Below are 23,263 nucleotides of genomic sequence, written 5' to 3'. Positions count from 1 at the left end.
GGTACATGTGAGGCAGAGCACCTCGCTGGCCGTGTTCAAGAGAAATCTTGACCAATGGATGGGAGATCGCAGATATACCCCAGGGATTACCTCAGTGTCTCTGCTTGACAGAGGCACAGCAAAATAATGGGCATAGTTTTCTTCAAACTAAAGGGGTGGCGAAAGCCACAAAAACTCTGGGCTAGGCTTATAAATGCCCTTGGGCAGATAGCCTAGTATGAACCTATGAACCTATAAGCTGTCAATCTTTCTCAGACAGGCCACTATCTAAAGAAAAAACATGTAATGTATGAATATGAAAATGTTAATATAGTTAGCTCTCTTTTCTATTATTTCTGTCTTATGTGGTAATTTAATAAAAGTGTTTTAAAAAGGAAGTACAAGGTTGCACAGCATCTTATGCAGGAACAATTGCGTCAAGCAAGCATGTCTGATGTTAGCTGATCTGCACTTGGGATTAATGGGTGGTTGAACTCATTAATGACCCACCACACCAAGCATAGACTTGAAGTTAGAAATTACTGCAACAAAAGTTTGCACGTCTATACACCAATATTGATGATCCAAGTCAGTAAATATACTCAAGTGGCTAATGGTCAATTAGTATTAAAAACCATGAGGGCAAAGGAAATATTTTACATACAAATTCTTAAAAGTCATTACAAATACAAGAAAAAAAAAATTTAACTTACTGTAATGAGATCACCTCTCTCATTGTATTTTTCTCTTACTTCTGGAGTTGCCAAGATCAAGGAATTAAAAGTGTGCACATCAGCTGTCAAGAAAAAAATAAACAAAAGTTAGTTAACGAATATTTAACACTAACAACACAGACTGTTTTCTGACACAGTGAAGTCATTTACTGGCTCAGAGACAGGCGATTTTGTCATGTAAATGCACCTCAGACAGCCCACCACATGCAGGCTACAACTGAGGATACACATTTACATTCAGCTCCCATTATCCAGCTGAGGTCTGTACCCCTGCGCCACTCATCATAGCCAGATAATAGTTTATGAGAATGCTAATGTGTGACTTGATATGCAATTTTCTCAGTGGCACATAATAAAAATCAAAAGTGAATAATACACTTCAACTATTGCAAGTAACAGTTAAATGAGTTGGCTTAAGAATAAAGAATTTATTACCATTACAAAGGCTGCTCCATGATAAACATACTGAAGGTATTGACCGGCTCAGAGACAGGCGATTTTGTCATACAAATAGACCTCTGACAGCCCACCACATGCAGGCTACAACAGATGGCATTTACATTCAGCTCCCATTATCCAGCTGAGGTCAGTACCCCTGCGCCACTCATCATAGCCAGTTAAACTAAATTATACTTTAGTACAAAGGAGCTAGTAAACACAGCTAAGAAAAAAAAAGTGGTTTAATTAAATGAAAGTTATGTACTTACTACAATGCTGGAGCTGGTTAGGAACTTCTATCTAGGATTGACGTGAAGGATACAGCCCAGCATCTAAAACTTTCTAGGCTATCAGCTCACTTGTGTATTTAGAACACTCAGAAAAAGAAAGATTCTCTCCAGATTTCTGTTATCCAGTAAGGGAGTACAAATGAAATAATGTTCAAAAAATATAACCAACAAAATACCAACACCAACTACCTTACAAGTGTCAGGACAGAGGCAGGGGAGAGAGGGGGTGGGTGGGTATGCAGACAAAGATTGAACTACTTTATCCACTTTAGCCCTAGGATAATTTATTTTTGCCTCTGAAATAAGGAATCGCATAATCAGCTTAATCTATTTGGGTGAGCCTTCATGGGAATATTCTCCTGATCACTGTGACTCTGAAGGATGACCTGGATGCATAGATCACATCTCGCTCATAGCATCCAGCTAAAATATATAATGTTGCCCTCACAGATGTTGCATGATCCTCATCCAAAGGTGCATATCTGAAAAAGGCTCAAGAAGCAGCCATTTAAAGTGGTCTCTGAACTAAAAAGATAAAGGACTGTACTACTTCCATTAGTAAAGATGACCATTTTGGTAAAACCACTTTAGAAACCTTACAGGCAATTTTTTATTACAGAAAAAAAAATTCTGACAGTTAGTTCTGAAGTAAAATCCAAGTTGCCCATTTACAAATTCACCTATAATAAAATAATTTGGAAAAACAGGCTGAATTATTTACTGGTTATGGCTATTCTTGCTAGCCGCTCTGCGCTTTCAGGGACACATTGTGTTTAAGAAACAAAATCAAGCAAACAGGATTTATAGGTAATGATTTGTAAATCAAATTCATTAGCAGACATTGTCATTAAAGAGAGAGACTTGACAGCTCCATGACGCAACCTTTGGAATCACCTTTACCTACTGATTCAAGCAGATTACCTTCTTAAGCACAAATTTAGTTCTCATGGAGGAACATGGTTATGTGGAAGGAAGTATGAGGAAATGTGTCAATTTCAAAGCCTTAAAGATTCAAGGAAACAAGAGACAAGGAATCAGTGCCCTGATGAAAATAAGGAATGATTGTCAATAACTTCAGAGATTAGTCATTTTAGCAGAGTATGCCTCCAGGCATTTCTGCAGGTACCTCCTCCAGATACCTCGAAGCATCAAATATTGCTTGTTCATATTTGCATTAATAATTCCAAAGCCACTCTACGTTCAAGGTATTAGACAATTTCCTCTTAAAACATTACATACATGATGGCAAACAGATTCAAATATATGTGAGAGATGCAACCATATAGCCAAACTGGAGGCTGAGCTCTCTCATCTCAAAACTGGTATAACCAGTCAGGAGGAGAAGGTAACCTCACACAACACAATTCCAGTATCACATAGCCCCACCACATCAGCGAACCAAACACAAATACCCCAAAACATACTCAGAGGCTCTAAATAAAAATCTACCTAAGCAACAGAGACCTCCAAAGCAGACATCCAAGCAAACGCCACCCCAAAACAAAACACGCACAACACATAGCTCACAAAGTCAGTGTGCCAAGCAGCCACAGCCCTTAAGGCTGAATAACGCACCCGATACTCTTGTAAATAGGTGATTCTATTGTCAGATACACTGACATCCCACTCACCAGGCTAAACAAGGAGAAGGTCACAGTGAGCTGCCTGTCGGGCGCTAGGATCCGCCACATAACACAAGCACTCAGGTCACTCCAAAGCAAATACAAATATGACTCAGTAATTGTACATGCTGGTGTGAATGACCTGAGACGTACCTCCCTGGACTACATGAAGAGACACATAGAGGAGCTCTCTGATCATGTAGCCCAGGCCGGTATGACCCTGACCTTGAGCAGCATCTTACCCTCACCTAGAATGATGCCACAGTACAAAGACAAAATGATCGATTTTAACAATTGGCTAAAATTTTGGTGTCATTCAAAGGGGATCCAGTTTCTATCAGCCTGGGATGACATGCTCGACAAGCCACGTTGCTTCGCTAGGGACGGCTTGCACCTGTAACCACTGGGCTTTCGGATACTGGCAAAGGCTCTGGCCATCCCCATAGTGCCTTTTTTAGACAAGGCTCAAAAGTCAAATCTACCTCCATAGACAGCACAAGGTACAAGAAACTAAGGGTATTGCTGCTAACCGCCAGAAGTCTTACCCTCAAGATGCACGCACTCGAAGCTCTCCTCAGTATGGAGAACATCGATATCTGTGCAGTGACAGAAACCTGGTTCAAGGCTCCAGAGAGCACCCCAGCACTACCAGGTTATACCTCATATCATGCTTTTCGGCCCCAAAACCCAGACCGAACCACAAAAGGAGGGGGAGTTTCCATATTTATCAAGGATATCCACACCTCCAGGTTAGTGGCATTGAATGAAGTATTGGAGACCATCCATGTGCAACTAACAGTGGGGCAAGACTGCTTTTCAGTTTATAGCATCCTACAGACTACCCTCTCAAAATCAGGAATCCCACTCGGCTTTCCTGAAAACATTGGAGAACATGAAGATCTCTCTGAACACCATTATGTTGGGTGACTTCAACTACCCAAACATACACTGGGAGCACTACTCAAGCCCCAGCACCTTAGCCCAAAGGTTCCTGGAAATTATAAACTCAAATGCTATGGAACAACTAGTCACCACTCCCACAAGAGGGGATAACATACTAGACCTGATCATCACCAACATGGAGACTCTATGCTCCATACCAGAAGTATATCCTTCATTGGTAAAGATCAGACCATAAATTAATTTCACTGGATATCTACATCCCGACCCCACCCCCAGCCCAGAAAACCACAGTGAAAAACTTCTCAAAAGCGAACCTCTCACTTCTCAAAACCGAAGGGAAATCTTTCAAGGCCCCAGGGCCAGTGGAAACTACGGCCCAAACTGCAGAATCCTATATAAACACATTCTACGGACATCTCCAGGAATGCATGGATCAAGCTATCCCAAACAAAACCAAGACCCAATCATCCAAAGGCAGGCGTCCAGTCTGGTGGACCCCTGCCATAAATAGACTGTACAACAGAAGGAGGAAGATACTACATGATAGAGCAAAATCCCTAATAGGGAAGGCATCTCTGATCAGTACTAGCAAAAAATTACGATCCCTCATAAAATCCTTCAAGGCCAGTTTTGAGAGAAACATTGCACAGGACACTAAAGACAATCATAAGGCTTTTTTCAGTTATGTTAGGAACCTGGGATGCAACTCCCAGACTTGTTCTGAGTTGATTCTAAACGACAAAAAATACACTGAACCCACAGACATCGCCAATATCCTGGCAGACAGGTTCAGTGCAAACTTCTCCACCCCCTCCCCCCCAAAAGAGCAAGTGTCTATCCCGGCTGGGGGCTGCCTCCCAAACATCTCTGATGCTCAGGTGAAGGCTGCCCTCTCCAAAGCAAAAAACACTGCTTCCATGGGACCAGATGGTGTCCCGGGTTGCGTCCTACATGAACTCCAAGAAGAACTAATCCCTCAAATAAAGCAGCTGAACAATCTCAGCCTCACTACAGGATATATGCCCACAGAATGGTGTACAGCAACAGCGGTCCCACTCCACAAAGGTGGAGCCTCCACGGACCCTGGAAACTATCGCCCCATAAGCCTGACTAGCTTAGTCTGCAAGGCTATGGAGAGGATCATCATGGAGCTCATAAACAAAGACATCGGGGACCTACAGACACTAGATCCTACCCAATTCAGCTTCGTCAAGGGCAGATCCTGCCTTTTGAACCTGGTTGACTTCTTTAAAACAGTCACCAAAGCCATAGATGAAGGGAAGATAGTCCACACAGACTATCTAGTCCTAGCAAAGGCATTTGACACAATACCCCACGCGAGCATCATAGATAAGCTATCCAGCTTAAATATAAACCCTTATGTCACAAGATGGGTCGCAAACTGGCTCAAAGACAGAACCCACAGAGTGAGAGTTGCTGGAGCCATGTCAGACTCGAAACCAGTCACAAGTGGTGTCACACAATGTTCTGTCCTGGGACCACTCTTGTTCGGTATATACTTTTCCGAGGTACAGGCCAACGTGGGAGGACTATGGCTCACCAAGTTCGCAGATGACTGCAAACTGGGCGCCATAATCGACTCTCCAGCTGACACAAACATCCTTCAAAAAGGTCTCACAGAGACGGATAACTGGTGCCAGAGCCATTGTCTAAAGCTAAATGCCAAAAAGTGTACAGTCATACCCTTTGGCAAAAACAATGTGCCCACAAACTACCACATAGGCGGTAAAACCATTAAGTACAGAGAAAGTAATTAGGGATCTGGGGACCCAAGTTGATAGCTATCTCTCCTTTGACAACCACATTGCCAAAGTGGTTAGAAAGACCTTCTACATGGCCCACCTCATCATGAAAGGATTCACATCTAGATCAAGAGAGGTAATCGTGCCCCTTTATTCATCCCTCATCAGGCCCATCAAAGAATACAATGCCCCTTTTGGGATGTACCTTACCCGACACCTGCAGCAATTAGAAAGACCCCAAAAGTACCTCACCAAGAGGATCAAGGGACTCAAACAGATGTCATATGCTGCTCGGTTAAAAAAAACTCCAGCTCTACTCAGTTGCATACAGCCTACTTCGAGGCGATCTATGCCTGACATATAAAGCTATGTCCAATCCAGAATTAATGGACATGCTCCACCTCAGTAAATCTAAATCCCTTAGAGCCACACGCTCGAGGGACTTGAACCTTAGCACAGAAATAAATAGGACTTGCTGGAGGGGCAGATTCATAACCCAGAGGCTCCCTTCGCTCTGGAATAGAATTCCAATTCATGTTAGGCAGAGCACCTCATTGAATCTCTTCAAGAAGAATCTTGATGAGTGGATGGGGGATCATAGGTTTGTTCCAGGGATTACTTCCGTGTCACTATTAGACAGAGGCACAGTAAACTAAACTGTAAAAAGGGCACAGTATACTCAAATCAAGGGGTGGCGTAAGCCAAACAAAATCGGGTTAGGCTTATAACTGCCCCAGGGCAGATAGCCTAGTATGAACCTATGATATTTGATATCTGTCTAATGCAGCTAAAGACATAACATTTGTATACTACTTGCACTGTAATAATTTTCAAATTTCTCAAAATATCTCAACATTTAGGTAATACATACAGAACTGCATAACCTCATATGAAAGCTCACAGTTGTATGAAGAAAATCCTGCTGGCAGTATATGTCTTGCTTGAATGGTTACTAAGACTGAAATATCATAAGGTGTTTGTACAACGTTACAAAATTAATAGTCACTGCCTTTATTTTGGTGAATAAAATCCAGTTTAAAGCATCAAGCTGAATGAAAGCAACTAATATAAAGATTTATACTGTATAGTTTGCCATTTACAGTTTTATAGTAACACTTACTGCTCCACAGATATGAATATTTGTTTGAACTGTAACATAACTTCATTTTTTAAAGGATCAAGCCACACCCACTGGTAGCTAAAAGTAGACTCTCAAAAGGGTTGTACTGGAGGTAATGAGTTAAATCATTATCCAAATTAAGTAAGTCTGGAAAACCTAACCCTCTGACTGCATCCCACTTGGAAAAAAAGTGTCCACTGAGTCTTGCATACTTTGTGCCAACATGCCCGATGGACAGAAGTCAGCATTTGGATCACTTGACATGGATAAGAAAGGTCCCTGGACTCCAGCACACTTGGGAGTAATCATGAGACAGATTGGCAGATGGGTGGAGGAGAAGGAACTGAGGGGCCTCAAATGTAGAGGCTTCCCCAGAAGGCAAGGCCAAAAAAGGAGAAAGTATACATTGGCCAGTGCCAATAGAAAACTATAAAAATTACCTTACTTTTGCTCAATATGGCCTTCTGAAGAAATATGGGGATCATGGAAAAAGGGGAAGTGCACAGTCCCAAGGCCCATTTCCATACGTATGCATCTCATGGGTGTCCTCCTGAGCGAGAAGTAAGGGACAAGAAGCTGGATTATTTGGCACTGGTTGGGATACAAACAGGTCAGCAAGGCTCCTCAACAGACTAACAAACCACACATGCAGCATTACAACACAGGGACGGGCCCAATATGCTAAAGACTGGTGCCTCCCAGACTGTGACTGGCTAATAGAAGGCAATCTTAGGCACAGTTTCTATAACTCACACGGACACACTGCAAAGAGGGAGGAGGGTTAGGAGTGTGTTCCTCCTTCCTTCTTCAAATAACTCATAATCATGTCAGTGTGCATGGCAACAGAACTTTAGGGAAGGGAATCCTGGAGAGTTTCCAAGGAAGGAAGGAAGTCCATACTCGCTTAGAGCACAGATATTCATACTGGCCTCTGTCTGTACTTATACACACCTTAGCTCATAAACCTGTGATAATGTCGCCACAGGCTTAGAGACGCGTGTGGGGACAGGCAACTACGGTGTGAGCTAGAATAGGTATGACCACAGTAACATATGGTTCAAACAGCCACCGATTCAAATGATTCCTGAAGGCTCTGAAAACCCTGACTGAAGATACTATGGGTCAGAGAGTTGATCAAACTGAAACTAACCTTAGATAAACTTGATGGAGAGAACTTCGAACTGCAACTTTGGCAAGCTTTAAGACGTACAGAAGTTATAACCAGTTATGAGATTCAAGAGCTAAGTCGCAATGTTTTTATGTCCAACCCAACCAAATGGCAGAAATCCCCTACAAGGTAATGTCCATAATGCATTTGATTTATGTGGGTGCCTGGGTGGGCATCCCTTCTGATATCACTGCACTCAGTATGGTTACCAAGGAATGGAACAGATGCAGAAGTCTCTCCCTGTCAAAGCAGCGGACAGTCTGTCCAGGTAAAGAAATATCTTGGCCCCTTGAGTCTCTGGTTTGCTGTAACAACAGACATGCACTTGATGAATACCTTGGGAACTGAAAATGAACTTTTGGAAGTGGTAGTCATTGACTCCAACTTGAAATGTAGGAACCTCCCAGACTCCAGGAATCAAGGAGGTCAGGCTCACAAAGCACATGCAGTTTCCTTCAAACATGCAATGAAGAACGGACTGCATGAAGCCCATGTAAACAGGTTTCCTTTAGGATGAGCTGATTTAGGCCACTCACACAGAATACTGGCCTGAGATACTTTGCTTTCTTAGCTATAAAAATCTTACAAAGTACTCCTAGCTCATTTTGGTATTGTGGGGGCTTCGCCTTTGGATATTGCTGTTTGACACTCCACTTTTGTGCCTTCCATGAAGACAAGTAGAACAATCCACGAGTGCCTTCAGAATGGGACAGTCAGTCAAGGCCTCAGGGATCTGACTGCTATTCCACCCAAGAACAAACATGGTATCCCTGGTTATCTTACCAATCATTACGGACCGTCTTTGCGGTGGTAAGCATTCTGGAGGATGACACTGCCTTAATGCTGCCACAATGTCAGTTATAGCCCTGGTGTCTCTCCAAAAACGAGAGAATCCTCTGCATAAAAAACACATCAACACAAAGTAAAATGTGTCCTCAGTCAGTGTCAGAGTCATAACCAATGGCAGAAGGGAAATGGTTAACACACGGCAGTTCATTTGGTCTCCGATTCAGAGATATCAGAATCATCCAAGTTGGGAAGTTCCACCCCTCTTTTAGTACAGGGGATCGATAACTTCACAAATTTCCATTGCTCTCTTGTTTCATCTTAAAGAAATTCAAAGTCCTAAGTCAACTGGAAAAAACTATCATACAATAGCTTGGGAAGTAGACTTGACTGAGATTCACTTGACCTAAGCAGAGGCAAGATGGCAGGCACCGGTTTAATCAATGGTGCCTTAGGCTTCAGCTTCTCTAAAGAAGCTGCCTTGGGGGCCATGGTTCACACAGGTGGGCAAACAAAATCTTCACATGTTTTTGAGAAAATCCTCATTAAATAAAAATTGAGGGAATACCACTCTCAAACTAGCTGATAAAAAAACAAATTGCCAGAAGCCAGCCAAGTCAATTAGCTAGCAAAAGCATGGTAACCAAGACCTCCCAAATGATTGCTTCACAGGCTAACACAGACTCTGAAGCCAGGTGCTACAAAATAACTTCAATGTGTTCAATGTTGCCAGATCCAATGATACTCATAGTGGTTTCTAGTCCAATTTTCAGTGTACATGTACTTTGGAGGGAGACTCCTAAAGATTTTGGCTGAAGCCACAGCAGAAAAGTACTGCTGTGTATACTTAACATGAATGTAGATGTTCAAGTGTATTGACTGTTGCAGTCATTACATTTGGGTAATCTGCTTGCAGGTTGCTCTCAGTTGGCCTGATTAACAAAATATTGGGTCCTGCATCAGTTGCTGTCCCTTCTTCCATGACGTAGGGTCGTCAGGGGTATAAAGCATGCAGCCGACGCCATTACATCAGTTTTTCTTGCCCCAGATGTCAGGGAAGCAATTAAAAGTACAGTTTTGTACCTACCATAAATGTAGATGTCCGATACGTATGCATCTGCAGTCATAACATATGGGTTGTCCTGCCTCAGGCAGCCCTTCGGTCGGCCGGATTCCAAAGTCTGGGTCTGGCCTCGGCTGATGTCGCACTTTCCCCGACGTCAGAGCATCTGGGGTATAAAAGCATAAGCCGACGCCATTTTCCTCAGTGTTTCTTGCCCCAGATGCCAGGTGCCCTCTAGGAAGGCCAAATTTGGAGGAATGCAATAAATTCCAAACATTTTCCAAAATATATACATATACATATACATATATATATATATATATATATATATATATATATATACACACAAACAAATACACCATAATAGATCCCCCAGCTAGCTAATGGAGGGGTAAGCACCCTAGGAATACCACAGAAGGGAAGGAGGGAGGGTAAACCTGACTGCAGATGCATACCTATCGGACATCTACATTTATGGTAGGTACAAAACTGTACTATGTCCTTCAAGGATGCATCTACAGTCATAACATATGGGTAGAATACCATAGCCAATCTGGGGGAGGAGGTACTAAGAAAAGGATGGTGTAGTTAAGATACCCTGCAGGACTGCTGTAGCAAAACCTGCTCTGGATCTGGAGTATAAAGGTAAATTGTAATGTTTGGCAAATGTATGCACGGAGCTCCATGTAGCAGCTTCTAAAATGTCCTTGGTAGCCACCCCTCTTAGGAAGGCTGTAGTGGTGGCTGTGGCCCTCGTGGAATGAGGCCTAATGTTTGCAGGAACCGTCTTTCCATGAAAGGAGTAACAAAATCGAATGCAATTTCCTATCCACTTTGAAATTGTCTGTTTGGAAATTGCTTTTCCTTGTACCCCAGCAGCATATGCTACAAGGAGTTGGTCAGTCTTTCTGTAACTTTTAGTTCTGTCCAAGTAGTAGCGTAGTTGTCTGTGTATATCCAGAGTGTGTAGAAGTTTTTCCCCTTTATTTTGTGGATTTGGGAAGAATGTAGGCAAGTGAATAGCTTGGTTCAGGGATACCCTAAATACCACCTTTGGCATAAAAGTAGGATTGGTTCTCAATGAAACTCTGTCCTGATGGAAGATAAGAAATGGCTGTACTGCCATTAAAGCTTGTAACTCAGATACTCTTCTTGCTGAAGTTATGGCCAGAAGGAATGCAGTTTTCCAAGACAGAAACTGTAGATCCGTCGATGCTGCTGGTTCAAAGGGAGGAAGTGTTAGTTTCTCCAGCATAAAGTTGAGATCCCAAGTAGGTAAAGGGGGTTTCCTTGGAGGATTGATGTTTTTGATTCCTCTCAGAAATTGCTTGAGGAGAGGATGCGAGAAGATAGGTGGATCAACATTGTATTCTGCTGAAATTGCTGAGGCATGAATCTTAATGGAAGAATAGGACAGGCCATTGTGGAACAATTCTGCTAAGTATTCCAGAATATGTGCCATGCTCGCCAATGTCACATCTAAGCCTTTTGTTGTGTTCCAAATGAGAAATCTTTTCCATTTTGCTGAGTATGTCTTCCTTGTGGAAGGCGAGCTTCCATAATAATGTCCTTTACTCTCTGTGATAAGTTATTTTGAGGGGGGTTTATGGAATTTTCCAGGCAGTTAGCTGCAATGTTTTCAAGTTGGGATGCATGATCTTGAAATTGTTCTGCGTCAGAAGAAGAGGCCATAGGGGGAGAGGCCATGGTTTCGTCTGTGACATGCTCCTCAATAGTGGGTACCAGTGCTGCCTTGGCCAGTCTGGAGCTATCAGAATCACTCTTGGCTGTTCTGCCCTGATCTTCAGTAAAACCTTGGACATTAATGGGAGAGGTGGGAAGGCATATACTGTTAGAGCTTTCCAGCTGAAAGAGAGAGAGTCCACCCTCCAAGCTTGTGGGTGGTATGAACTTGAGCAGAATGTCTTCAGTTGATGATTGTGGGGCGAGGCGAACAGATCTATCTCCGGCTTTCCCCATGCTTGTGTTATGAGTAGAAAGATGTCTGGGTGCAACATCCATTCGTGTGCATCCATGGTAGTTCTGCTTAAGCTGTCTGCCAGTGCATTTTCTTTCCCTGGCACGAACTGGGACTGTAGTTGGATATTGAGTTTCAAGCATAGTTCCCATAGATTCATGGCCAGCCTGCATAGAGGGTAGGAATGCGTGCCTCCTTGCTTGTTTATGTACCACATGACTGTGGTGTTGTCTGTCCTTATTAACAGGTGGCCTTGATGGAGGAAAGGTTTGAAGGCCTCGATTGCATGTATCACTGCCAGCATTTCCTTTTGGTTTAGGTGCATGCGCAGCTGCCCTTGAGACCATAGGCCTTGGATACATTTGCTCTCCATGTGTGCTCCCCATCCTCGGTCTGAAGCGTCCGTGGTGATGGTTTGTTTTGTTTTTGATTTGTTGAAAGGCAACCCTCTGTTGGACTGGCAGGCTTGAGCCCACCACAGGAATTCCTTTTGAAGGCAAGGAATGATTGGTATCAAAGTTTCCAAACTGTGACTGTGCTGAGACCATACACTCCTTAGGTACCATTGTAATTTTCTCATATGCAGCCTGGCTTGTAGAAACAGAATTATGCAGGAGGCCATGTAACCCAGGGCCTGCAGGATTTTCCTTGCAGTTAGCTGAGTTTGTCTTGTCAGATTCATGAAGTAATCCGGAAGTTGTTTTTGTTTTTCTTCTGTGAGAAAGGCCATTTGGGTGGTTGTGTCTAGACCTGCACCCAAAAAGGTTATCCTTTGGGATGGAACAAGTCTTGATTTTTGAATGTTGACTGTGTATCCCAAGGCCTGTAATAGGTGGATGGCATAGTCCAAGTCCTTTATCAAATTTTTCTTGTTGTCCGCTTGTATAAGGCAGTCGTCCAGATATGGGTAGATTTGAATCCCCTGAAGTCTGCAGTGTGCAATTACTGATGCCAGGCATTTCGTGAATACTCTGGGCGCAGTAGATAAGCCAAAGGGCAATGCTGAGAGTTGATAATGCTCTGATCCTGCAAGAAATCTGAGGTACCTTCTGCAACTTTGCCGAATAGGGACATGCAGGTATGCCTCCTTGAGATCTAGAGTCACCAGCCAAGACTCCTTGCCCAGCATGGGAAGAAGTTGCTGTAGGGTCAGCATCTTGAATTTTGGCACAATGAGGTAAGTATTCAGTGCAGACAGGTTGAGAATAGGCCTCCATTGATTTTCTTTTCTTGGAACAAGGAATAATCTGGAGTAAAATCCTTGGCCTTGTTCTGAAAGAGGTACCTTTTCTATGGCTTTCATTTGTATTAAGTTGTTGATCTGCTTTAAAGCCTCTGCCCTCTGATTTGGTGGCAGGTTTGGCATTCCGTTTCTTCTTGGCAAAGTGTGGAAGTGGAACCTGTATCCTTTGTCTATTATTTGCAGTGTCCATGTGTCCCTTGTAATGTAATGCCAGTTTTTTGAGAATAAAGAAAGCTTTCCACCCAATGGTGCTTCCAATTGAGCCCTGGTCGGCGGAATCAAAGGAAAGTCATTGAGTCTGTCCAGGTGTAGTAGTTGTTGTTGCTGTTCCTGCACTACCTCTCTGGTTGGTAGGCTGCCACTGACGGCCTCTGTAGGAGCCTCTAGCTTGCCCTCTACCTCTGGGACGCCTGTTCCTGCCCCTCTGGGATCTGTTCGAGTCTGGAAAGGACCAATTCTTAGTAGGCCAGTTTCTGCTGAATCTCAGTGGTTGTACTTGCAGAAAGTCCTTAACTGTTTGCACAGATTTTGCCTTTTCTTCAAACTTCTTTAAGACCTCCTGAGCAGAGGAACCAAATAATTTTTGTTTTTCCATTGGAGCATCCAGGAGTTTAGCTTTAACATGGTCTGGTAAAGACTGTTCCTTCAGCCAGGCATGCCTACGAATAACTGCCCCTGTCACAGCTGACCTACATGAAGCTTCCAGTGCATCATAACCACACTGCAAAAAATGATTACTAACCTGCTATGAGTTATGTACCAGATCCTGAAGGGATTTACGGTCAAGGGGTTCAGAAGAGGAAAGCTTCTTATGCAATTCATCTAACAAATACTCTTGGTACTGTATCATATGAAATTGACAATTTAATGCCCTCATGGAAAGAGTTGCAGAAGTATATACCTTCTTTCCCCATCTCTCAAGCTCTAGACTCCCTTTCAGAAGGTAGAGGATTTTTGGCAGTGGCAGCTGCAACCCCTTTTGGGCCCTGAGAAATAGTATCTGGGTCTGCAGAATGGGCCTTGTACAGATGTAGATGAGAATCCGGGACCCTGTAGTATCTATCAGGTTTGGCAGGTGACGGAGGGAGAGAATCAGGGGCTGTACTATCATTGTACACATCATCAATAACATTCAAAACAGGAGGTATAGCTAAGGGCCTATGCTGAGGTAAATGTAAAAAGGTCCTTAACCTCTTTCAAGAATCAGAAAATTCCTGACCCTGCCATTGAAAATGTTCTCTCATAGAGTGTAGTGTCTCAGCAAAGGAAAACTCTTCAGGAGGGGAGGCCGAAGGGATAGATTCTTCAGCATCAGAATCCTCATAGGCCAAATAAGCCTCCTCCTGGCGATCTGACAACACAGATCCATCCGTGGACTCATCTGAAGAGTGATGGTCAGAGGGCTCAGTCCTGGGCCTTTTGTCTGGTGGTGGTTGAGAGCCCCTGTCCGGGTGAGGCTGAGAACCTCTAATTAAAGAGATAAGATCCTCTGCAAGGCTGAGGATCTGAGAACTAGAAGAAGGTCTCCGAGAGGTAGTCTTGGGAGGCAAAGCTTTAGCAAGTTTAGCAGCTTTAGCCCTGGAAAAAGCCTTAATGGACATGGGTCTGGCTGCACCACGTGCAGGAGTAGACTTGTCCAAAGGAAAGGTGTCGGACATTTCCTGGACACTGGTTTCAGTACGTAGCTCAGTAGCCGACTCAGCCGGGGCCTCCAGGGCCGCTGTGGTCAGTTGAGTGGATTCGGTTAAAGGAAGTACCGAGGACTCAGTTTCGGCCGAAACTGAGACACTCGCGGTAGGCCTAACCGTGGTTTCAGCCAAAACCGCGGGCCGCGAGTGTCGGTCCTTGTCCTTCCGTTTTTTCACCAAATGCGATGTCGGAGTCTCCGACGGCATCTTATATGCAAAATTAGCCCCAAAGAATTCCTCTGCAAACTCCGACCGATGTCTAAGAGTTCGTCGGTTGAAGGAAGCGCAGGCAGAACAGGCCGAGACGTCGTGGTCTGGGCCTAAGCAAGGGAGGCAGTAAGAGTGGAAATCCTTATGAGGTATTTGTTTCCCACAAGTTAAAAAATTATTTACTTTATCTGACATCGGCTGAGGCAAGAAAGAGTCCCCAACGGGGTACTTAGCTTTTTCGAAGTCTTCGGTAGCTGAATCACAGGAGCTGACCGACCGGCACTTGCAACTGCTTCTGTTTCGGGCACCGCGCGGCAAGAAAGACTGAGGAAAATGGCGTCGGCTGATGCTTTTATACCCCAGACGCTCTGACGTCGGGGAAAGTGCGACATCAGCCGAGGCCAGACCCAGACTTTGGAATCCGGCCGACCGAAGGGCTGCCTGAGGCAGGACAACCCATATGTTATGACTGCAGATGCATCCTTGAAGGACATCATGAAAGTACAAAGATATACCTCCAACAGAAAAGCAAATACACCAAAAAGGCTTTTAAGCATAGCAAAGGAAAGTAGAGGTATAGGCAAAAGAAGTTAGGGGCTGGAGGGAGGGTAACCAGGACTGCAACAGTGAATACACTCTAACATCTACATTTATGGTAAGTATACACAAATGTAATATGTTCTTCGTGTTTCACTGCTGCAGTCATCCAATTTGGGTAGATTCCCAAAGCTACGGTTGGGAGGAGGAGTTCAGATAGCATTAGGGCCAGCTATAAGGTCCTGCAAGACTGCAGTGGCAAAGCCAGCTCTGGATTTAGAGAAAATTGGCAAACGATAATGCTTGGAGAAAGTATGTGCAGAACTCCAGGTAGCAGCCTCTAGGATGTCCCTGGTAGGGACGCCTCTGAGAAAGGCTGTAGAGGTAGATGCAGCCCTGGTGGAGTGAAGTCTGATCCCCTGGGGGATAGGTTTTCCATGGTGCTTATAGCAGAAATGAATGCAAAGGCTTATCCATTTAGAAATGGTTTGCTTTGAAATAGCCTTCCCCTCTGCCCCTGCAGCAAATGCTACCAGCAGTTGTTCAGAATTCCTTTGAGGTTTAGCTCTGTCCAAGCAGAATCTAAGTTGTCTGTGCACATCTAAGGAATGCAGTATCTGTTCCCCTTTATTCTGTGGATTGGGAAAGAAGGTTGGCAAATGAATGGGCTGATTAAGAGTCACACTGGATACCACCTTGGGCATAAAGGACGGACTGGTTCTGAGGGACACCCTGTCCGCATGAAAGATGATGAAAGGCTCCACTGCCATAAGGGTCTGTAATTCAGATACCCTTCTTGCTGAAGTAATTGCTAAAAGGAAAGCTGTTTTCCAAGAAAGAAATTTTAAGTCTGCAGTAGCAGCTGGCTCGAAAGGAGGTGGAGTGAATTTCTCCAAGACAAAGTTAAGGTCCCAGGCTGGAGTTGGAGCTCTCCTGGGTGGTCTCAATTTTTTGGCCCCTCTGAGGAAAGTACAGTTGTGTACACCTACCATAAATGTAGATGTTCGAGTGTCTTCACTGTTGCAGTCATAACTGTAGGGTGCTCCTGCCGGCAGGCAGCCCGAGGTCGGCCAGAATCCCAAAGTCTGGGTCCGGCGTCGGCTGTATAAGCTAGTACCCTGACGTCAGTACGCTTTGGTACATAGCCCTCAGCCGACGCCATCTTCTCCAGCCTTTCTTGCCCCAGATGTCAGAAGTCCCCAACAAATCAAAAAGGAATCCAACAAGGAAACACAAATACACCACAAAACAGGGAGAGAGAGAAAAACAGAGGGGATAGGAGGGAGGGAAACCCCGACTGCAACAGTGAAGACACTCGAACATCTACATTTATGGTAGGTGAACACAACTGTACTATGTTCTTCGTGTTTCACTGTTGCAGTCATAACTGTAGGGTGGAATCCCAAAGCAGTGTAAAAGGGGAGGAGGCTTTAGATAGAAGAAGGGGAGGCAAGAATACCCTGCAAGACAGCAGAGGCAAAGCCTGCCCTGGACTTAGAAAATGGGGAGATTGTAGTGCTTGGAAAAAGTATGCACAGAACTCCAAGTGGCAGCTTCCAAGATATCCTTGGTAGGGACTCCTCTGAGGAAAGCTGTAGAAGTGGCAGCTGCTCTAGTAGAATGACTTCTAATGGTACCTGGAAACTGTTTCCCATGATGAGTGTAACAAAATCTGATTCCATAAGCAATCCATTTGGAAATAGTTTGCTTAGAAATAGGTTTTCCAAGAGAACTGGAGGCAAAAGAAACAAACAATTGATTAGACTTTCTGAACTCTTTAGTCTTGTCCAGGTAAAATCGTAACTGTCTGTGCACATCTAATGAATGCAAAATCCTTTCTCCTTTATTTTGAGGATTTGGAAAGAAAGTAGGAAGGTGAATTGTCTGATTTAAAGCCACTTTCGAAATCACCTTAGGCATGAAAGTAGGATTGGTCCTCAAGGATACTCTGTCCTGATGGAAAATAAGGTATGGTTCCACAGCCATGAGAGCTTGCAACTCTGAGACCCTTCTGGCAGAGGTCAAAGCTAATAAAAGAACAGTCTTCCAGGATAAAAACTTAACATCTGCAGATGCAGCAGGCTCAAAAGGAGGCAAAGTAAGTTTTTCTAAAACATAATTAAGATCCCAGGCAGGGACAGGAGGGGTCCTGGGAGGCCGCAAATTTTTAGCCCCTCTCAAGAACTGCTTCACCAAAGGATGAGAAAAAACAGGAGGATCAGAACTGAAATGCGCAGAGATAGCAGAAGCATGAATCTTAATGGAAGAAAAGGAAAGTCCTTTAGACAAAAGTTCCGAAAGGTAAAGCAGAATAGAAGAGAGATCAGGTACCTGAGGATCCGAGCCTCGGTCCTGCATCCAAATACAAAACCTCTTCCATTTAGAGGCATAGGATTTCCTAGTGCTAGGCCGTCTAGCTTCCAAAAGAACATCCAAAACTTGTTTGGGAAGACTAGAGGAAATCAAATTCCTTTGAAGAGCCAAGCTGCCAGGCAAAGGGTCTTGAGGTTGGAATGTAGTAACTGACCCTGATGCTGGGACAAAAGCGAAGGGTTCAGTGGAAGAATCCAAGGAGGCCCCAAGAACAGGAGCTTTAAAGTTGGATACCAAAACTGTCGAGGCCAATTTGGAGCAATCAAGATGAGGAACTTGGGCTTGTCCTGTTTTATCTTCAGTAATACCTGAGGCAGTAGAGGAAGAGGAGGGAAGGCATATGCTGAAAGGCTTCTCCAGCTGAAGGACAGGGCATCCACTCTCCAAGCTGTCTTGTGGAAGGTCCTGGTGCAAAAGCGAGGCAGCTGATGATTGAGATGGGATGCAAACAGATTTATCTGGGGACATCCCCAAACTGCAGTAATCCTGTTGAATAAGTTGGTGTCTAGCATCCATTCGTGAGGATTTGAAATGTTTCTGCTCAGGCTGTCTGCCAAGAGATTCTGTTTCCCTGGAATGAATTGAGCCTGGAGATGTAAATTCAAATTTAGAGCTGTGTCCCATAAAGCCATAGCTAGTCTGCAAAGGGGGTAAGAATGAGAACCCCCCTGCTTGTTGATGTACCACATGACCGTGGTGTTGTCTGTGCGAATTAGCAGAGGCCCTGGTTGCAAAAGGTTCTTGAAGGCTAGAAGGGCATTTTGAACTGCCAACATTTCCTTCAGATTGATGTGCCAGTGAAGATGGTCCTTTGTCCAGGTTCCCTGCTGGCAATTGTCTAGAAAGTGTGCTCCCCAAGCATAATCTGAGGCATCCGTGGTTAGGATTTGAGTAGGTTGAGGAAGACGAAAAGGGTTTCCTTCGTTTAAAGTGCATGCCCTGGACCACCAGAGGAACTCCCTCTGAAGGCAGGGGATTAGAGGAATCAGAATATCCAGATCGTGGTAATGCTGTGACCATACACTTTTCAGATACCATTGAAGCTTTCTCATGTGAAGCCTTGCGTTTGGAATCAACAGAATGCAGGAAGCCATGTAGCCCAGAGCCTGCAGGAATTTCCTTGCAGTGAGCTGAGATAGAGTTGCTAAGGTGTTGAAAGTAGAAGCCAGCTGAGTTTGTTTTTCTGGAGTGAGGAAGGCCCTTTGTAAGGTTGTATTTAAGAGGGCTCCCAAGAATACCATTTGTTGAGAAGGGATCAAATGTGACTTTTTTATGTTCACTGAGAATCCCAGTAGGAGGAGAAGACGTTGAACAAAGTCCAGATGTTGAAGCAGAAGATCTTTGCTGTCTGCCTGAATAAGGCAGTCGTCCAAATAGGGGTAAATCTGGATCCCCTGAAGTCTGCAGTAAGCCACTACTGGAGCCAGGCACTTGGTGAAGACTCTGGGCGCAGTAGATAAACCAAAGGGCAGAACAGAGAATTGAAAGTGCCTCGAACCTGCCTTGAACCGGAGGAATTTCCTGCGTTCTTGCCTGATGGGAATATGTAAATAGGCTTCCTTTAAGTCCAATGTCACCATCCAGGTGTCCTGAGAGAGCACTGGAATTAGTTGCTGCAGAGTAAGCATCTTGAACTTTGGAATTTCCAAAAAGGTGTTTAACACAGAAAGGTCCAGAATAGGTCTCCATGAGTTTTGTTTTCTGGGAACCAGAAACAGTCTTGAATAAAAACCTTTTCCCATCTCCGAGAGTGGAACAGGCTCTATGGCTCTCATGGCCAGAAGAGCATCCACTTGATTTAAGGCCTCTGACCATTGATGTTTTGGCAGATCTGGCCAACCGTGAGCCCTTGGCAAAGTGTGAAAGTGGAATTTGTAACCTTTTAAAATCACGTCCAATACCCATCTGTCCTGGGTAATATGAGTCCAATTTCTGTAAAAAAGAGACAGTTTTCCTCCGAGAGGGGCATCCAGGTGAAGGGGTCCTGAAGCCCAACCGAGAGAGTCATTGAGTTTGTTTTCTTTGAGATTGGGATCTGTCTTCTCCCCTTCTAGGTGAAGAAGCAGTCCATTGTCTAGATCTGTAAGAGGCCTGGCCTTGACCACGACCTCTGGGGCGCCTATATCTTCTCCTTTGAGGCCTGTCAGACGTGGGAAAGGACCAATTTTTAGAGGGCCAATTCCTGGAAAATCTAGGAGGCTGAACTTGCAAGAAATCTTTTACAGTCTGCATAGACTTTGCCTTTTCTTCCATCTTTTTAATTAATTCCTCAGCCTTGGATCCAAAAAGAACATCATGTTGAACAGGGGCATCTAAAAACTTAGCCTTAACCTGTTCAGGTAAACTTTGTTCACGAAGCCAGGCATGTCTCCTAATAACAGTACCGGAGGCTGCAGCCCTGCAAGAAGCATCCAAAGCATCAAAACCACAATGTAAGCTATGCTTGTTCACTTGTTCAGTAGCATGCAAAACATCCTGAAGTTCCTTATCCTCTGCACAAGCAGGAAGGGAAGCAAGCTTTTGCTTTAAAACAGACAAAAGAAATTGCTGATATTTAAACATATGAAACTGGCAATTTAAAGCCCTTACAGACAGGGTAGCAGAAGTATATACCTTTTTTCCCCACCTGTCTAAAGCACGAGAATCCTTCTCAGAGGGAATAGGATTTTAGAAGTAGCAACCTTAGCAGCCTTAAAGCCCTGAGAAATAGTTTCAGGATCCAGAAGGGTTTTAAATAAAAATAAATGAGAGTCAGGAACCCTATAAAATCTATCAGGCTTAGAAGGAGCAGGAGGCATGGAATCAGGATTCAAATTAGCCTCAGAAAAAGCATCATCTACAATGTCCAAAACAGGAGGGATAGCTAAAGGCCTATGCTGAGGAAGAAGAAGAAATTCTCTAAGCCTCTTCTTGGAAGCAGAATACTCCTGTCCTTCCCAATGAAAATGTTTCCTCATCTCATGCAAGGTTTCCCCAAAAGAAAAATCCTCAGGCGGAGAGGCAGAGGGTAAAGAATCCTCAGCATCCGAATCCTCATAAGGAGGAAAGGAATAGTCCTGATCTGAGGAAGAAACAGAAGATACAGAAGCCTGATCAGAGGAATCCAGAGTAACATCCTGTCGAGGCCTTTTCTCAGGAGGGGGGTGAGAACCCCTAATCATTGTAAGCAAATCCTCAGCCATCCTCAATAATTGCTTTTGTGTCCTGGGAGTGGATTCAGAAGCAGCTTGAGCTGGAACTTTAGACTTAACAGGAGTCTTTGTCTTTGCCTTTGAAATAGTGATGTGAGTAGGCCTGAAAACCCTCAGAAGCCGGTACCTGCACAGCGGTTCGGACCCATCTGAAGGAGCGACGTCCAAGGTCCTGCAGCAGTTAAAATAGTGGGCCTTGATGGCTCCCCATGGGAGTCCGTATCGCCATCGGTTCAGAAGTGGCGGACGACAGGGGCTGCAAAAGCGCCTCACTGACGACAGCCAAACCGGACGCTGGCTCCAGCTGCAACGAGTCCTGTTTGGACCTCGGAGGCCTGTCTTTGTCTTTGCGCTTCTTTTGAACTCCGGTAGTGTCCGGACATTCTATAATTGAAGCGCCTGCCAAAATAATTTAAAGCCCAATCGCATTCCGCGCTTGATAGTACGAGAGTTGAACCTGGCACAGAACCGAAAACAAGAAACGTCGTGGTCAGGGCCTAAGCAAGGTAGACAGTAAGAGTGGAAATCTTTATGAGGTATTTGTTTCCCACACGCTATACAATTATTAACTTTTTCTGACATCGGAGGAACAAGAAAAGATTCCCAACGGGTACTTAGCTTTGAGAAGAGAAGTAAGAACTTCGGACCGACAACAACCAAATACGCTGTTCGAAAATCGCCAACCAACGACTTGTGAGCTGCTTTCCACCGCACGGCAAGAAAGACTGCAGAAGATGGCGTCGGCTGAGGGCTATGTACCAAAGCGTACTGACGTCAGGGTACTAGCTTATACAGCCGACGCCGGACCCAGAATTTGGGATTCTGGCCGACCTCGGGCTGCCTGCCGGCAGGAGCACCCTACAGTTATGACTGCAACAGTGAAACACAAAGAACATCTGCTTTAGCAGTAGATGAGAGAATAGGGGAGGTTCTGTGTTATAATGAGCTGAAATGGCTGAGGCGTGGATTTTAATGGAGGAAAAAGACAGGCCCTTGTGAAGCATCTCAGTTAAGTATTGTAAAATCTGAGGTAAATTGAGCACTGCTGTGCTCATCCCTTGAGATTGTTTCCAGGCACAGAATCTTTTCCATTTTTCAGCAAAAGATTTTCTAGTACTAGGCCTCCTCACCTCCAAGATGATATCCATCACAGGTTTGCTGAGGGATGGTAAAGGAGGGATTAAGTAATTAGCCAGGCTGCAAGGTTCAGTGTTGGAAGCTGAGGGCACAGAATCTGGTTCTCCTGCTGAGACAGCAGGGAAGGAGTTTGAGGCAGGTGCCATGGAGATAACCGTGACACAATGTGCAGGAGGGGGTACCAGTGTTGGCACGGCCAGTCTGGAGCAACCAAAATCATCCTTGGTTTGTCCTGTTTGATTTTTAGTAGTACTTTGGAAAGAGAGGAGGGGGGGGGCATAGACGGATAGGTTTTTCCAGTTGAAGGACAGAGCATCCACCTTCCAGGCTTGTTTGTGGGGAGTCCTTGTGCAAAATTTGTCCAATTGGTATTTCTGGACGGAGGCAAATAGGTCTATATCTGGGCTCCCCCAGTTGCTTGTCAACATGTTGAAAATCCTTGGCTCCAGTTTCCACTCATGTGGGTCCATGAGGTTTCTGCTTAGTCCGTCTGCCAGTTTATTTAATTTTCCTGGCAGGAATTGAGGTTGTAGGTGCACTTGGTAGCTCAAGGCTGTGTTCCACAATGCCATGGCTAGTCTGCATTGGGGGTAAGAATGTGTACCCCCCCCTGCTTGTTTATGTACCACATAACAGCGGTGTTGTCCATCTTTACCAAGTTGTCCTGGAAGAATGTGATCCTTGAAGGCTGTCAGAGCATTCTGTACAGCTAACATTTCTTTTTGATTTATATGCAGGTGCATTTGACTTGGGTTCCATTTGCCCTGAATGCACTTCCCTGCCAGGTGAGCCCCCCATGCATAGTCTGATGCGTCTGTTGTTAGGGTTTGGGCGGCCTGGGGTGGTTTGAAAGGTAGCTACTTGTTTTGGTGGCAAGCCTCTGCCTACCAAAGGAACTCTAGGCGTAGGTAAGGTATGATAGGAATCATTGTTTCTAGGTCTTGAGAATGTTGACACCACAGGCTTTTTAGATACCACTGTAGTTTCCTCATATACAGTCTTGCATATGGAATTAGAAGAATGCAGGATGCCATGAACCT

General features: G+C 44.5%; 1 protein-coding gene and 2 non-coding genes across 3 annotated transcripts in view; all 3 read right to left on the bottom strand.

Moving 5' to 3' along the window:
• Nucleotides 1-23,263, bottom strand: part of PTCD3 (pentatricopeptide repeat domain 3) — a 1,733,015-nt gene that overhangs the window by 1,019,958 nt on the left and 689,794 nt on the right. Inside the window, exon 12 of the mRNA XM_044063464.1 lies at nt 693-775. Within this exon, the coding sequence (XP_043919399.1) occupies nt 693-775 (83 nt within the window). The remainder of the gene's footprint in view (nt 1-692; nt 776-23,263) is intronic.
• Nucleotides 863-1,005, bottom strand: LOC122795212. The gene has a single exon (XR_006363803.1). It is a non-coding gene; the product is annotated as a small nucleolar RNA SNORD94 (small nucleolar RNA).
• Nucleotides 1,192-1,330, bottom strand: LOC122795213. The gene has a single exon (XR_006363804.1). It is a non-coding gene; the product is annotated as a small nucleolar RNA SNORD94 (small nucleolar RNA).

This window comes from Protopterus annectens, chromosome 2.part1 (genome assembly GCF_019279795.1).
Source record: "Protopterus annectens isolate FY-2018-M chromosome 2.part1, PAN1.0, whole genome shotgun sequence".
Lineage (NCBI taxonomy): Eukaryota > Metazoa > Chordata > Ceratodontiformes > Protopteridae > Protopterus > Protopterus annectens.
The sequence above is the reverse complement of the archived record's forward strand: the minus strand, read 5'-3'. Positions and strand labels throughout refer to the sequence as shown.